At 39.3% G+C, this 16,663-nt stretch overlaps 1 protein-coding gene and 1 pseudogene across 1 annotated transcript; both read right to left on the bottom strand.

Moving 5' to 3' along the window:
- Positions 1-1,593: 1,593 nt before the first annotated feature.
- Positions 1,594-4,978, bottom strand: LOC122076362 (annotated as a pseudogene).
- A 1,845-nt stretch (positions 4,979-6,823) lies between these two features.
- LOC122077396 (alpha/beta hydrolase domain-containing protein 17B-like) lies at positions 6,824-14,245 on the bottom strand. The gene is made up of 5 exons (XM_042643339.1): positions 13,675-14,245; positions 12,510-12,546; positions 12,160-12,396; positions 12,016-12,063; positions 6,824-7,499 (listed from the first exon to the last, which is right to left on the bottom strand). The coding sequence occupies exons 1-5, from the start codon at positions 13,974-13,976 to the stop codon at positions 7,011-7,013; spliced, it is 1,113 nt and encodes a 370-aa protein (XP_042499273.1). The 5' UTR covers positions 13,977-14,245; the 3' UTR covers positions 6,824-7,010.
- Positions 14,246-16,663: the final 2,418 nt, after the last annotated feature.

The following is a 16,663-nucleotide window of genomic DNA, read 5'->3' as shown; positions in this document are numbered from 1 at the left end:
CAATATTTTTAGGTAATCAGGGTGTTCCTCTATTAGTAACTGCAGATGACTGATAATAGAAATACTGGAAGTTCTTCTTTGGTCGTGGAATATTGTTTATCTACCTTACCTTTTGCTATATGTAACGGGCTCCATTTTTTCATAGATTTGTCCAGTTACTATCTAGGATTCAGCTGTGCGAATAACTCATAGGTCTTTTTGGGTTAATTATTTAACTAAGATAGTCTAAAAGAGAGGATTTGTCACAAAGGTTGAATGTTTTATTTTGCAGTGTTACCTATATGGGTGTCTTTGAAACATCTATTCATGATGATTATAGTTAAAAGGCATCTCTGCAATGTATATTTTCTTCTTGTTTGATGATGTTTGTTCTGATCATCAATATTATTTCAGACCTTAGATTTTTGTCTGGATATTAAACTATGATTATTATCATTTGAATGCTGCAGCTAGTACAGTATGTTGCATTTAATCCCAGCAGCCATAACTGATTTGTGGGTGGACTTGGACCTCTTATTGCCATTAGAAAATCAACTTGCTAAAGTCAGTAGGCACACCCTTAATAGCCTACCAGGGTATAATCCTATTGGTGCTTATTTCTAGCTACTTCAAGTTGGAAGAAGAGGTGATTCACTGATTTTATTTGGACTAGCATGCCATGCAAACACTAGGAAAGCTGTTTTCCAGAGAGGGTAACCAGCATCCAAACATGACAAGTTGGTGCAATTTCTTTTTCCTTTTTTTTTTTTTAATCTAAAAGTACCCCTAGTAGGCTTTAGTTGCTTCCTTCCCACTATTTGAATTGTCGGGAAGTTGAATTTTAATGGTGAGTGAAACCAGAGGTAGACCAAAGATGAGATCTCCCCATGTGGAAAGGATTCAATTGAGACTGGGGGGATAAGATCCTCTCTACCAATCCTCCCAAGTATGCCAAGTATCAAGTCAAAATAGGGTTTGGTGCCCTAGGGTAGGGAAACAAGCCCTCAAATCTCATTCTAAACCATAAAGGTTGAGGTGTTGAACTGAGTTCTGAAGTTTTGTTACTCAACCCAATGGTACTGTCAATGACGGGGGAAATAAAATGAAAATAAAAGAAGGGAAGAAGAATTGGAATAAAGGAAGGACATAGAGGGAAAAGAGGAAGAACTTACCCTGGATGGGACTCGAGTCACTCGACTGAATCGATTAAAAGAGGAGATAGAGAGGGAAAGCAGTAAACCAACAAGGTTGCTCTGCAGCACACAACTCAGCAACCATTCACTCACTCAAACCAGGAAACTACTGAAACAGAATCTCCTACTAGCTCCCATAATATAAAATAAAATTATGATTACAAATATAACCCAAACAAAAAAACAAATTCCCCAAGTATCTTTTTTGGACCAAAATCCTAGTTTGGATCCGTTTTGTCTTGGTTTAAGTTTCCAAATTGGGTCATACCGGTCTAGCCACAAAAATGCTACTGCATCAACATTACTCATATTGACAAAGTTAAATTAGTGCCATGTATTTTTTTTTTTTTTTTCCCTCAAGGTGCTCAAATATGTTTGCAAGACACCTCTTATAGTTATTGTTCTCAAAAGGATGGTTCAGTCATTCCAATGCTTGGATTTCAACTAGTGAGTTTTTCCCTTGAACTTGTGTCTTGTAATCGGTCCTTTCAGAAGCTTTGAAGCCATTTCCAGCCCTGTTCTTCAATCCAAGTGGAGCTTGACATGCCTCTTCCAGGTCCTGTGAACTGTGAACCTCTATCTTTCCTAGAAACCATCCAATTCTCTTTCAGGATCAAAAATGTTAAAATGAATTCAGGATCTTGGAAAGATAAGTTTAATTATGGAAGTGTTTGGAAGGTTGGGGTGATAACAGGTTTAAAATAAATTGAGTGTACTGTTGTTGTTTTGGTTAATTGCGATGGCTGTGGACCTTGTGGTCTCTGGTTTGATAAGACTATAGAGTAATTAAGGGATAGGTTAACAATAATTGGTTGGTGCCGGGTAGGGTTAGGATTTGGAAGATTAAAGAGATTGTTTATTGGTGGTATATAAAGCTACCTGTTTGGTAGATATAGGTTCTCTGTGTTTCTTGCAGGTCTCTAGTTCCTTATGGCTGGTTGGAGTCGGTAGTTTCCTGGCTGGAAAGAAACGATGGTAAGATTAGGGTGAATGGTTTTGGTGTATAGGTGGCGAAAATGTTGGCGAAGAGCCCTTTTCTTAATTTTTAAGAGGTGCTTTATTATGAGGACCTAATTCTACACCATAGCCTCAAGAGGAGCTGCTTGCAACTATATAAGGAGGAAAACTTTCTGTCCATGCTGAGAATCTGATTGCTATCATTGAGGTGTAGCACTGTAGCGAGAAGAGGACCAGAAGTAGTATTCTTTCAGGACAATAAGGTGGGAGTTGATGTGAAGCATGGCGCCCAGTCACAGGGGAGTTATTTCGTCTTTGTGAATATGATTTTAGCGAAGGGATGATGTTACAATTTCAACTTTCTGACCTTGTATGTGCTCCTCCCCTCTCCCTCTTGAGCCACCACATCTTGAAGCCCTTGTGTTGCTGCTATTCTTCAAAATCATGGACAAGTTCTCTTGAACAAAGCTTGTTATTGGGATGATTAGTTCCTCTTGGGCTTGTTTCGCTATTCTTAGTGGTAGTTGTGCTTCTTAATGGGTTTTAAAAAGTGTCGAGACTCAGTCGTGGTGAGAGCGTGTGTGCCAACATGGATGGATGGGGATATTATGGTCGTGTTCCAGTCTCTCATATAGATTAGTAGGTGGTTTGACAGGTGAAGCGAGATGTTTCCACTTCGCCTAATAACACATCTGATGAGTCACATTGAATTGTCTTCTGAGACTTGAAATACGGAAGAGATCAATATGCAGCAGAGGCATCCATGAATAAGATATCCTCGAGGGGATGGATGATCCATACTCAGTGCTCTAAACATTCTCAAAATTGCTTCTGGATTCCATTCCCCACCCACCTTAAATGACCAAATGGTTTCTGGATCGTCAGATCAATTAGGTTAATTGGGTACCAATCTTTAGCATCCAAATCAGTTCGTTTTTGCTGTGTCTTTGATGCCCTTAACAGTCCGATTGTATTTGTCAGTGACATATGAAACTTCACCACGCACAAGTCCATGACTGACTAGAATCACCAATCATTGCTGAGAGGTAGATTGTTGGGATTCCATGCATATAGTATTTTAAGGGCGAGTCCTATACAAATACTGACAAATGGCATTAGAGTCAAGGCATGACAATTCCAATATGCTTCCAAAGATGGACAAAATCTCTCGAGGAAAGATCTCAGCTCTTACATGTGCTCCATGGAGAGGCAAATTGTTGGGATTCCATGAGAAAGCAACAACCCCAAACTGGATTTGAATACTTATAAGAACCATTTTTTTTTGGTAGCAGTAGCTTGTTTTTAAAGGTATGCTCTATCATACTCGGTTAAATCTCAAATTTTGATTCGACTGGGGCAAGTCTTTCTAGTCAAAACCTGGTTAAATCTCATGTTACTATTAAATAAATAAATAAATAAAAAATCCCAAATCCCACATGATACAAGAATTGATTGAAGATTAGAAAACATATTCTACATGATACAAGAATTGATTGAAGATTAGAAAACATATTCGGTGAAATCCAAAAAAAATATGGACTGACCCGAAAAACCATCCACTTCCCTAGTCCTAAATTTAATGTTGTAACAATCTTCCACCCAAAAAAAAAAATGTAGTAATAATCTTCTTAAAGATATTTCAAGGAGAACAAGAGTTTTTGTTTGTTTAATCGTACGAGGTTGCACTGTGAGTGAGATTGGAAACCGTGACCTCCCATATTCTTCTCTCCATCCAGACTTCCACTACAAACGGACAGCTTACCCGACCCAGACCCAGACCCAGACCGAGACCCAGACCCAGATCCAGTCGATAATACCACGCCGTCCATAACTACTACCAACGACTTCACCGGCCTCTCTTGTCCTTTCAACACCACCAAATGACTGCACCGTTGATCCCCGCTGCAACTGCGTCTCCATATTCTAACCGTCCGATCAGCTGACCCACTCACTAGAATATCAGACACGTTGACCAAGCAAAATTTTGCACCCTTATGCCCTCTCAACGCTTCCGTGACAGCCATGTGGTTACCACTGTCCTTCCTCTCTCACACCAATATGGAACGGTCACCGGCACCGGAGAAGAGTTCCGACTTGTCACCGCTCAGTGCCAACGCGTTCACCGCCGAGTTATGCTTCTCCAACGTCACTATCAGCTTATGCTTCTCGTACCTCTGACTCTTCTTCCCAGAACTCAATCTCCCCCACACCCTAATCCGTCTATCCGCTGACGCCGTGTAAATGGTTCCGTCAACCGATACGGCTACGGCGTTAATGGCATCTTCATGGGCTTTAATTGATTCCAAGCAGCGGAGATTCGAGGTGCGCCAGATCTTCAAACTCTTATCCCACGAAACAGAGTAGAGCAAACCGTCCGTCATGGTGAGCCCAGAGACGGCGTCTACGTGTTCAATCCAAAGCCGTTCCTTGTGCCGCCGGACACGCACATAGTTCTTCGGCATCACAAAACGGCGTAATCGGTCCTTGACGGTGGGAAGCGTGGCCACCAGCTGGTGTTGTTTCGTGGGCGTCATCATCCAGACTCGGATCTTGCAGTCTTGGTGAGCTGTGAAGACTTTTCCTTCCCCAAAGGCTAATGACTTGACGGAGCCCAAAGAGGAATCTTTGGGTTTGAATGTATCTATATGTTGGTAGTTCGTTAGTGTGAAGACGTGGATTTCGTTGCCGGAGGCGGCGTAGAGAAGATCACCGGAGACGGCGAGGCAGCTGACTTGGTTGATTTGGGGATTAAGAAAGAGGATGCAGAGGTAAGAGACGGAAACGTTATCATGGGTTTGGAGAGAAGGGGCAGAGGGTAGAGAGCAGAAGGAGAGATTGGTTGGCGGCATCACTGCCTTGCCGTTGGACCAGAGAATTACGAGCTATGCTATAGCTTAGAGAGACTAGAGGGAGAGGGAGAGGGAGAGGGAGAGGGAGAGAGAGAAGGTGGCAGATTCGGGTTGTCGAAGGTTGACGAAGAGGGAGGATGCTTTGGGTGGGCTTACTATTCCTTATTGGGCCGGCGTGGCTTTGTAGGTTTATTTTTTTTCTATTTTTGTTTTAATTTAATTTATTTGGAGTCACCCAAGTGGGATGTGGATGCAATCATACAAGCGACCTGTATAATGCGAGGGGGAATCAATAGAGAAAGACTGAAGCACGAGGAGCTAAAGAACCAATAGTTACATACTGTACCTGAAGAAAAGACCTAAAATAGAGAAAATAAATTAAAAAACACAGAAGCCCATCTCAGCTGGACCATCTGATAACTATACTAGTATTGATGCTGTTGCTTCCTTAGAAAAGATAGAATTGAGAAATAGGGCCCTTGCAAGATAGGCAAGCACTGGAAGCAGTAGCAATGCCAGTTATACAAAAATTGCTTCCAATGGGAATCTATAAAATAAATTATAAGTTTTCTCCACCCCCACCATGGTTCCTGGTTTAAAAACTCGAAATCGGGTAAAGGATCGGTTTCTATTGATTTCAATTCAAATTGTCTCCGTAAATCATTGGCTGAGTAGACTCGATTTTTAGAATCATGTTTTGGGTAAAGCTATCTGACTTCTTTTTTGATGGAATTAGATTGATATTTTAATAGAAGAATCATATACTTTATCCTTATTAAAGATAATACATTATGACATTGTCCCTTGCCTAGGTCAGAAACTTGACTAGAGATATGTAGATCATATCGTACATAGTTGCAATCAAATCCCTTAGATCCTTCATTCCAATATAATTTTAAGTTATTTATCCTGACATAAATATGACAGGTTGCTAGTAACCCAGAAAATTTGGTAATGATAAGATTAGATACTCACCCGAGTCAACTCCCTCTGCCCCCCTACTGAAAAAAAAAAAAAAATGGACGGAGGAGAAATCTTCCTCACTACATCATCTTTGGCTGGTCCATCCTAAATCTTGTTTTTAAGGTTATACCTCAACTCCACTAGGATTTCGTGATTTCATCAAATCAAAACAGCCTCAATAGTCCAAAACAAGATTACCAGTATCTGTTCTTAGATGTGAAAACGACTCTGCTGAAATGGGGGTTCCAGATGAGGTCATCCTCCAAGTGCTTTAAACCAAGACATGCCCACTGGAGGATTTGAGTAAGTGTTAATAAGCTTTCTTGTTCATAGAAACCCAATAATTTATTTTGGTAGATAGAAAGGCAAGCAGTAAAATTGACACTAGCAATAGTATGTACAACCAAAACTATAAAAAAATCCTACCGGGAGAAGAAGGAATAGGAGAAAGGAAAACTCAAAATATTGCTCCTGCAGAGTAGATAAGGACCAATTTAATGATGCTTCATGCCTCGTAAGGTAGTTTGCTAGTGACTAAGCTGACCAAAGATGCCAACAGGAAACCATGGCCCTGCGTTGAAAATGAACTTCACTACGGTTTCCATAGCTCAGTGAACTCATAGTGAGCTAGTACAAAGACAATTCTAAAGTTGCATTAGTCCCTTAGGGTACACCCTAGCCTCAGGGGATTGAACAGGGCACTGCAATCCACTTGCAGCTAGAAGTATGCTTGGAGGGACTAGAGAAGATGTCCCCTCCAGAAAAAATTTCCTTCAGAACTGAACTGGAGGGAAACTGTTTTAATTGGAAGAATTACATCACTTTCTTGACGAGAAGATTAAGATGCTTTAATGCGTTGAGGATCCACCATATGACAGATTATAATCACTAGAAATTTCTTTCTTTCACTGAGGAAAATTGTCAGTTATAACACCCGACAGAGTCAGGATCAAAGACAAAGAATGACACAATAACAAGGGCTTCTCATTTGGAGCCACAGTCAATACAAGCAAACACCACAACCAGAAACCATAAATAAAAATGCCCCAATAATTTTTCCACATCCAACTCATGCTCGTATTCTCTCCAACCGATCAACGCTTTTCCTTGCTCTCTCCAGCTGTACGTCAACACTCTTTCGAGACTTATCAATGCAGTCTACACTTCTCCTAGACCTCTCCATTTGGTCAAAAGACATTCTAAACTTTTCTAGCTTGTCAATATTATTAGATCTGTACTCATGGCTTTTCAATTTTTCAGCTCTATCAGTGCTCTGCCTTGGTTTTTCTCTTCGGTCAGTGCTCTTCCTTGAGGGCTCAAAACAATCAGTGCTTCGCCGGGACTGTTCAAACCTGTCCGTGCTCCTTCTTGAGCTATATCGTTCAGAAGGTGATTTCTCTACCGTAGATACGAATTTCTTGAGATGCCTAATATATTCCGGATAAAGCTCCAAATCACAATGATTTCCACCTTTAAGCCATAATGGTTCATATTTCTCCTTACACAGCTCCCAAAGCTGCTTACCGTGAGAACAGTCAACTACTTCATCAGAGGTACCCTGCAAAGCAATATGGAACAAGTTCAGAAGAGCAGGTATGTGCCAGTTATGAAGGAGTGGTGAAAACCTTCGGCAAACAAAATTTACTATCAACACCACTATGCATAAAAAATAAAGAGCACCAACTGAAAAACAACAATAAATAAGAAAGCATTTTAAGCAACATGCATCTCTCCCCACCCAGTGTTTCATGTATGTGCCTGTGTGTTTGTATGAGTGTCTCTGGGTGCGTCACAACTCACAAGCTCTCTCACAAGAATGTTGCTACACTAAATTGTCCCAAGGCTTAAGAAAAGCAAAACATTTAACTTCCAAATTTTCTTATTTTTTCCCTCTTTTTTTATCTATTACCATGCTTCTACATAGAAAAATTACAAGGATTTCTTTTTATCAGATAAATGACCTAAAAAAGCAAAATGTCTAGAATGTAAAGAGAAAGCCAATTTGTTACTGAACAAATGCAGATACATAAGCACCTTAAAAGGTGATCCTGTTGTTAGAAGATACAAGAAAATGAAATGATATAAGGATAAAAAGGATAAACCAAATAAACAAATCTAAGGAAACTGATTCCCAGAAAAATTAACCAATCACACGCTCTTTAGTTAGTTTGGTGCGGTCCATTCTTTCTTAACAAAATTATTGATGATGCCTTGAAGTTCAAATAATTTCAGCTGGTGCAGGAGCTATTTTCTCCTTTTTGCCAGGGAAATATAAAAGGGTCCAATCATGTACCCAGTCTGTTTCCATATTGCTAAAATATCTCATTGTACCATTAATAATAAAGATAATAAACTATGAAGAACTTAATCTTTATCATAGAAAACAAGGAAAAGTTAAAACAACAAACAACAACAACAACAAACTCAGCCTTATCCCAACTTAATGGGGTCGGCTACATCGATCCGTGCAAAAACAAAAAATGGAAAAGTGTGAAAAAAAAAAAAATACACACACACAACCTCTTATTGATAAGTACGTGAAAATTTCCACACACAAAAAAAAAAAGTATATATGTTTCATTGACCCATGAAATTTAATGATTTTCATTTAAGCCTACTTTATTGAGTACCCAATTGACCCAAAATAGAATTAGTGAAGATTGGGTTAGAATGCAAGGAAGCACAATCTCTTATTGATGAGACACCAAAATATGGTTCCAAAATATACTAATGGGATCATCCGACAATCAAGGAACAAGGTACCCATTGAACTTGTCATGGTCAAGGAGGCACATTTAAAAATAACATAATTACTGCAGTACTGACAAGCCATAAGGATGGGGATGCTCTTGGAAGCTAAAACAGAGCAGATAGTGAAAAGTATAGTGCTCCGCTGTTAGATATCTTATGGATACTCTATTTTGTTGAAGTACAAGGATAATTGATAGTTATTTGAATGAAGTTCTAGATATAAATTGCAATCAAAGAGATCCGCAGAAAAAATAGCATTACTTTTAGGTTGGGTATAACATCAAGACTTTCTTAAATTCCTTCTGGTCGTCACTCCAGGATGATAAAAATCTCATCTGATTGTCCTGGCTAGATATAAGATTGCAGGCAGGTGCATACAAGAGAGTCAATGTCCATGCAAATTGGGGAAATATCCCTTTGCCTTGTTTCTTTTACGCAAGTACTCTTCTGGATTCTCTACCTATATCGACCCAAATCCAGAAATATTCAATTTTAAAACTTGGACAATCTTTGTAATCTCAATGGATTCTTGCACAGGAATTACTCGCTACACCATTTTTTCCCAAGTAGACACTTTGCTCAGCATCTTGTCAGGGATATCCTTATATTGTCATTTCACGTTTATGAAATGATGATCATGAAACTATATAATTGATTTATTTTATACTCATAGCAAGAAGAGCAGAAGAGCATACAGTGGATATAAACTTTCTCACACTGCCCTGTGACCAGTAAGTCCCATAAAAACGGAAGACATCCATAACTGTTACCAAGCCCATACAACATTAAGGTAAAGACTAAGAATCATTAAGATGCCCAGAACAAATATTATAGCCACGGCGATGACTAAGAATGACAGGCATTAAGGATCCATAATTACCATTCTAATGCATTAAGATGCCTTACTGCCTTTTGCAATCCCTCTTACTTACATAATAGATTTTGGTAACTAGACACTCAACCCTGTCTTACAAAGGATTTAAAACTCAGTACTAAAGATGGGGTTTGGGCTCTACCAATCCAGCGTGATCTCCTGATCTTTGGTTACTATGGTGAGGCCTCCACAAGGATCAAAGGGACTGGTGTCAGCAAGATCCAGTACACCCCATCCAATTTCTAAACTTGAAAATTTGAGTCTCACTGGTGCCAAAGCAGATGACCTGGGTAAATCAACTTCAATTCTCAATGGATAGAAGGGATACATCTTCACAATCCTATATATATATATATAAACCTTCACAACCCTACTCTACAGGGAAGCCAATAAAAAGGCTCACTCATCTCAGCATCAAGGGTTTCAGTCTCAGACATTAGTTGACCATTGTGGAAAATGGAAATTTGATGAAATCTATAGAAGTATTGATTTCGTATATTAGTGTTCGACTCTAAACATTATGAAGCCCCATATGCGTGTTTGATATTTCAGGAGGCAGTAAAGATGCATGGCCACACCCAATACTTATATTCCACGGTATATCATTTGGCAACAAGAGAAGGACAAATTCATAGATAAAAGTACTTTCCATACAGAGTTTTAAACTATATAAATATCAACTGCCATGCATCTAAGTAAACAATTTAGGGACGAATCTAAAATGACAGTTTCCTCGAAATAATAATTCAAAAGGTTCATAGGAGTCATCGTCACTAATTCACTATCAACCATCAAAGATGGCCACGATTTCGCCATTATAATTCCCTAATAATCTACAAGAAGATGGTGAGGTTGCACAGATTTAAAAAATTTCAGAACCCGCAAGAAGTGGAAACAATCCTAAAAATCTTAAAGAATGCAAAAAGAAGATACTTGTTCATGTAGAAAGAGATTGAAGACGAGTTAGGGCAATTCATCAAGTTAATGCGAAAGGTGAGGTAGTCAGAGTCTGGTAGAAAAACTCTCATCCAAGAGTGAAAACGAGGTTGTTTGTCAACAATTAATCCCCATTTGACGTTGAATCAGGTTTTCGGTCAGCAAGACCTCAGGTCAAACCAGTAGTTAAAGATGAGACGGGACTTTTCTCCACTTCACATCTAAAATTGACGGTTTGACTGCTGTAAGATAGGGAATCACAAGAGTAAATGCGTCAAACGTCTGCTAAGTTCATGGACCCCATAGTTTTGTTCTGATGAAAGAATCTGGGCACTTAGCAGAAAATCTATTAACATTCACAAAACCCCTCTTCAGGCATGGCTTTACTGGTTTTGAGATGAAGATAGGACTCAATCCCAAGTCTAGGAAAAGAACAGACTTTACCCGTGGACCCTCTCTTTATATAGGGTTACAGATATCAAAGACTGCAGAAGCCAGAAATGTCTTTAAACAACAAAAGGGGGGGGGGGGAAAGCACCACAATCAAAACCCAAAAGGATCTATATCTCATTGAACAAAAATATTTTTCCTAAACTAAAAGAAGTTAAAGGAGTGCAGCCACAAAAGAGTATCAAGACACTTCAAAACAAGGAAAGTTACCAAGCTTCAGTTTTTTTACTATGAAAGGATGCCGATCAAATGAAATGCATGACCACATATGATGGTACATCATAAATCGAAAAAAAACATAACAATTCATGAACTTCAAAAGCATCTAATTATTACAAAGTTTTATTCCCCATATATTACTAAAATTTAAAACAATGTGATTAGAGTGTCAGTTGAAAGCTTATAATAAAAGAAGAAAGATAATATATTGGCAGTGACTGATGAAAAAAAAAAATAGGAGAGAGAAAAGGTTTCACGTGTGCTTCTCAAATTTCCAAAATTAGAGTATCCAATAATCAACTAGCCACGGTTACCCATTGGAAGTGTTCAATACAGTCAATTAGGCAGTTAATGAAACATGCTGCTGGTAATGGAATATACGAAATGTGGGATAACACATGGCATGGGACATTCATGTAGAAGGTAACCAGAACATAATCCAATCTTGTTTTCATAACTGGCAGTCTTCAAGTAAAGTTAATTCTTTCTAAAAATGGGAAAAGGTACAACAAACAACTCACTCAGCCTTATCCCAACTAAATGGGGTCAGTTAAAAGGGGGGAAAAGTGCAAATGAAGTATATACCACAGTTATTGCATCTGAGTCACATAGGATCTTGTTATTCTTGTTGGAGGATTGGAATCAGATTAGTGTATAGCACAGTTATTGCATCTCAGTCACATAGGATCTTGTTAATATTGTTGGAGGATTGTTATCAAATAATATGTTTGGAATTACTTCATACTGGTTTAAGCAATATTTGTATAACAAGAAAAGGCCCTTTGCATGTAGTTCAAAAAATCATCATGAAATAATCAAGCGCAAAAGAAAAGAAAATACTCACATGAATAATCAGAACAGGACAATTAACCAGTGGGATTTTGTCAATGTTCTGCACAATATGACACCAAACAATGTTTAAGACAAAGAACCATGCACGAAAGTTCAACAGAGCAACTCAAAGATTAACTGGATAAGAAGAATGTACCTTATAGATGTCAAACCAATATGTGCGTTTCACAGGATACATGACCCGTAAGCCCGAGAGTATAGGACTATGCAGAACAACAGCTCTTAATAGGGGCAAGCGGGCTGCGAGATCCAATGTGGGGCCACTTCCAACAGATTGACCATAAAGGATGATCTCCTCCTGCTTCGCCCCATAATTATCTTCAAGACACTTATAGGCAGCTTCAATATCTGCATAAGTGTTGTGCTCACTTGGCTACATAACAAGAAAAACATGTACTTGAGAGTATGTTCTGCATATGCTATAACGTGTCAAATACTTAGTAGATTGGATTTTATGATAAGACAAAATTTAAAATTACCACTAACCTTTCCAGATGACTGTCCATAGCCAGAATAGTCGTACCTGGATGAAATTAAAATGTGTGAGGAAACTCCCCTTTTTTTTCTTTTAATACAAAGAAAAGATTAAGACCATCCAAAGCAATTCTACTATAGATGGATTTTAGAACAAGAAAATGTTGGGACTCAAGGTAGAACTCACCCTTAAAAGCTAGCCATTAAGGAGAGGGTGCCTAAGGCTTTACCTAATTCAAGTGAGAACCTGAGAGCTTGAGATCTTCCCCGAGGGATTGTCAAGCACGGGCTTTGATACCACTTGTTGGGATTAGGGTAGAACTCACCCTTTAAACACTATCCATGAAGGAGAAGGTGCCCAAGTCCTTATAAGCATATTCACTTTGGACTACTCACTTCCATTGTGGGATCGGTCGGTTTTGCATGGAACCCCAATGGAAAAAGGCTATCAAGCCATCCAGAAATAGCTAACATCACACCTTGGGCACCCTTTGCCCAAATTTTGCACTCAAGCCCAGATCCAAGAACCTCAAAGCTACAAAAGAAAAAAGATACCCTCCAATGGTCTATCTCTCAAATGGCGGCAACAGACTTATTCACTCCCTTTGTTTGGTGCAGATCAATTGATTTATCTAAAAATACAGGTAAGTAAAGCTAAACTAAATAAGTACGCACGCAATTCACGCAGGAACATCATTCTCATACCAGGCTAAGGTGCTAAACCATGCAGCAACCGTAAAATGCTAAGCGGATACATTGAAGATTGCTCCTCAGCTAAAAGCTCAAAACGACTATAAAGCATCAAACAATCCAATTGCGAAACAATTCGGCCGCAAATTTCAGAAGAAGAGCTCAATTCACCGAAAATTCAGTACTTCTTACTCAAAATATTACCAGGTCTAATAAAGCTGAGGGATTGGAAAAAACTGCTGCTTTTTTCCAATTGATCCCCGAATATCCCAAGACGACACTCACAAAATTACAACATTCTTGAAGACGAAGGAAAAAGGTAAAAGAGATTAAAGGAGGCATAGGTAAATTGACCAGAATTTCACTGTCTCCCACTCTCTTCAACCAATCAATGGCTTGAAATATTAAAACCCCAGACAGAAAGCCGGACAAACAACAAAACGGCCAAAAATTCCAGAGAGGAAGAGAGATAGAGAGATGAGAGTACCCCATGAGATTGACGCGTAAGTGGAAGCTCAATTCGATAAAAAGCTCATACATCTGGCCCAGATCAGCGGCGTTACCGTGTGAGTAGAGAAGAGTTGAGGTCGCCATGGGGTGTCGGACATAGATGGCTACAATCTCGGTGCCGCGACGAGTGGCCAATTTGAGAACATCGACGTTCTCACGGTGAGGGAAAGGACTGAGGATTAAGAGACCAGTGACTTCGTCTGTTACCACCTTGTAAGAAGGAGGGTTGGGTGGGAAGAAGGCGAACTTGGCCGCCATGGATGAAGTCACTCCACCCATCACTCCTCACTCCTGTGTGTTTCTTCTCTCTTTCCACTCCCCGAGTCAATCACTCTTTCTGAAGATACCCTTCTACTTCTGAGTGAATCAGACCCAGATCGACATTCCTTCTTCTTCGCTCAGTACATAAAGGTTGAAAGATAAAAATTTTCTACAGAGTTGGATTTCTTCTACTATTCTAGTTCCTAGTTCCTACTACCTAGTTCTCTTTCTCTTTCTCTTTCTCTCTCTTTCCCTCTTTTCTGGAGCGAAGAGCCGAAGATGGACCTTTCTGGGAGGGACAGCACACCCCTTGTCCCAGTTAAAAGACGATAAATAACCCTAATTATGGTCTTAAAATCATGAAATTTCGTGGCATACGTGAGGACACTTTCGTCTTTTCAAGTAATGGAAACAGAATTCAGTCACGGTGCGCCACATGATTACTCATCTGCCTTTTTTTTCTCCCTTTTTATTTTTATTTTTTTCAAAAAAAAAAAATTTTAAAGGAGGCTTTGGCTTTGTTTCGTGTTTCAAATTTCAATCCCCGAAGAAGGATGAAAGAAGAACTGAATTTTATCCATATTTGTGTTTGTTTTGTTTATCTTAAAAATGATTTTTATAAGTAAAGAGTATAATAAAGTGGTAACGGTTATTGTGAAACGTAACGGGAAAGGCGGGGAGAGGAGTGGGGAGGGGAGCCCATTCCGTGATTCCCAATTGAGCTTATCATCTATTTATTAGTAATGAAGGTGTGAAGCAGCTGTTATGCAAATATTTGGTCACAGTCTATTTTTTTCCGGTAAAAAAATGGACACAGTCACTGTCACAGCTACAGTCACTAACTCAATATGAGCTAGGAACAGTGTAAACAAACTTCGAACCCATAAACGGGTAACGGGTAACGGGTAACGGGAAACCCATCTCTTCCCATATCCCAATTTATAGAAAGTAAGAAAAGAAAAGGCCATTATTTAGTGCCGGTCCCGTCTACGCGGGTCTTTAGAACAGTGTTTTAAAGAGCAAAATCGGGATTTGGATTGACCCAGGTCCACTTCAACCAGAGTTTGATCCGAATAGGTCAAAATCTGTTACCCAACCCAAGAAATGCAGTATTGGATGGATGAGTCGCTGTAAATCGGCCAATTCCGAATCTACCAATCCCGAGTTTTAAAACTCCCAGGGACTCCTATCAGGTCCCAAGTGCCCATCCTACTATTATTTTACACCACAGTTTCTGAATGAGAAAAGTCAAACATTTGGCAGAGGAGAAGAGGACGGGAGAGTAGGAGAGGCACATGAAGGGAGGAAGGATTCTGAGGTTCCCAATCTCCAAAAGACCCAAAACCCAAAATGCCCCAAACCCATTGATGGTACCCCACAAGGACGGATTAGAGGAGGTGTGGTAGTGACTAGTGAGTATTGAGTAGAAAGTACTAATGGTGGGATGGGGGAGGAGTAATAATAGACCCACACCTACCCATGTGATGAATTACTGTTAGAAAGTGTTAATAATTAGGTGTAATAGGGTACTTTTGTTTTTCTTTTAGTGCCGAAGTAAATAGGGAACATAGTAATAGTTAGGCAAAACAGGGGATTATGGTAGTGTTGTCGTTAGGCCTACTAGGGGGTTGGAGTTGGAAAGAGGATTCAGCTTCAGCTCTCAGAAGCAAAGCCGGAGGCCATGGTTTTGGGAATCGGTAGTTCAATATCTGATTGTATTTTATGAAGAAAAAAATTGGGATTTTGTTATGGGTTGAAATGCTCAATATGTATTGATATTAATATCGGTGGTGATTGATATTCATGAATTAAATCCATAGACCCGTCAAATGGGTTGTTCCTCTCTAAGAGTCAAGACCACACTGATATTCTCTCTCTTTAATGCAAAATATGTTTTTTTTTACTAAGAATCCATAAGTGGGAAATAATATTTATAAAATAAATGAATTAATAAAATAGAGCAAAGCCATGAGAAGTGTTCCTTGGATTACTTTAATACATATGAAGGATGTTGGGTTTTAGCAAGGCATATGGACAATTGGTCCCCTCCCTTCCCTATTTCCCAAACAAAGCCTCCATTTTTTGTAATTCAAAAACTTACGTTTTCCCCGTAAGCCCATACCATGGCACCACACATGTGCACCTCAATCATAGTTCAAAGAATTGGTATTGGATTGCCCGTATTGTATCGAAATTAACAGGCAGTGATATTGAATCTAGGCTGATCCCATATTGGTGTATTAGTACCGAAAAAACTTTACTTTTAAAGAAATTCAGGGGTAAAACCGTTAAATTGAAATCAATACAGGTCGATCCGGATTTATATGACTTTGACTTGATCCGAATCAAAATCATTGGGGATCAATCTGGATTTAAGTTTTTTAACATTGACATGACCCGACCCGATGACCCGACCGGACCCGACCCGAGAAAGAAAATCTGAAAGCATTCTTTCTTCTTGTTTGGAACGAACCCAACAAACTAAAATTATATCCAGTATTTTCATTATCAGAGGCCAACAAACTAATAGGTCATTCACAAGAAGAATGAAATCAAACAGAAGGATCTTATGGAGAACCTGAGGTCGACCTTTCATTAATCAGATCATGTTTTGTGACATTGGGACCCCCGGCCACTTTCATTCATTTATTCAACAATACAGAGTTTACAACACCACCACAGAAACTAGTCAACAAAAGAAGAAG

This window comes from Macadamia integrifolia, chromosome 4, assembly GCF_013358625.1.
Source record: "Macadamia integrifolia cultivar HAES 741 chromosome 4, SCU_Mint_v3, whole genome shotgun sequence".
Lineage (NCBI taxonomy): Eukaryota > Viridiplantae > Streptophyta > Magnoliopsida > Proteales > Proteaceae > Macadamia > Macadamia integrifolia.
The sequence above is the reverse complement of the archived record's forward strand: the minus strand, read 5'-3'. Positions and strand labels throughout refer to the sequence as shown.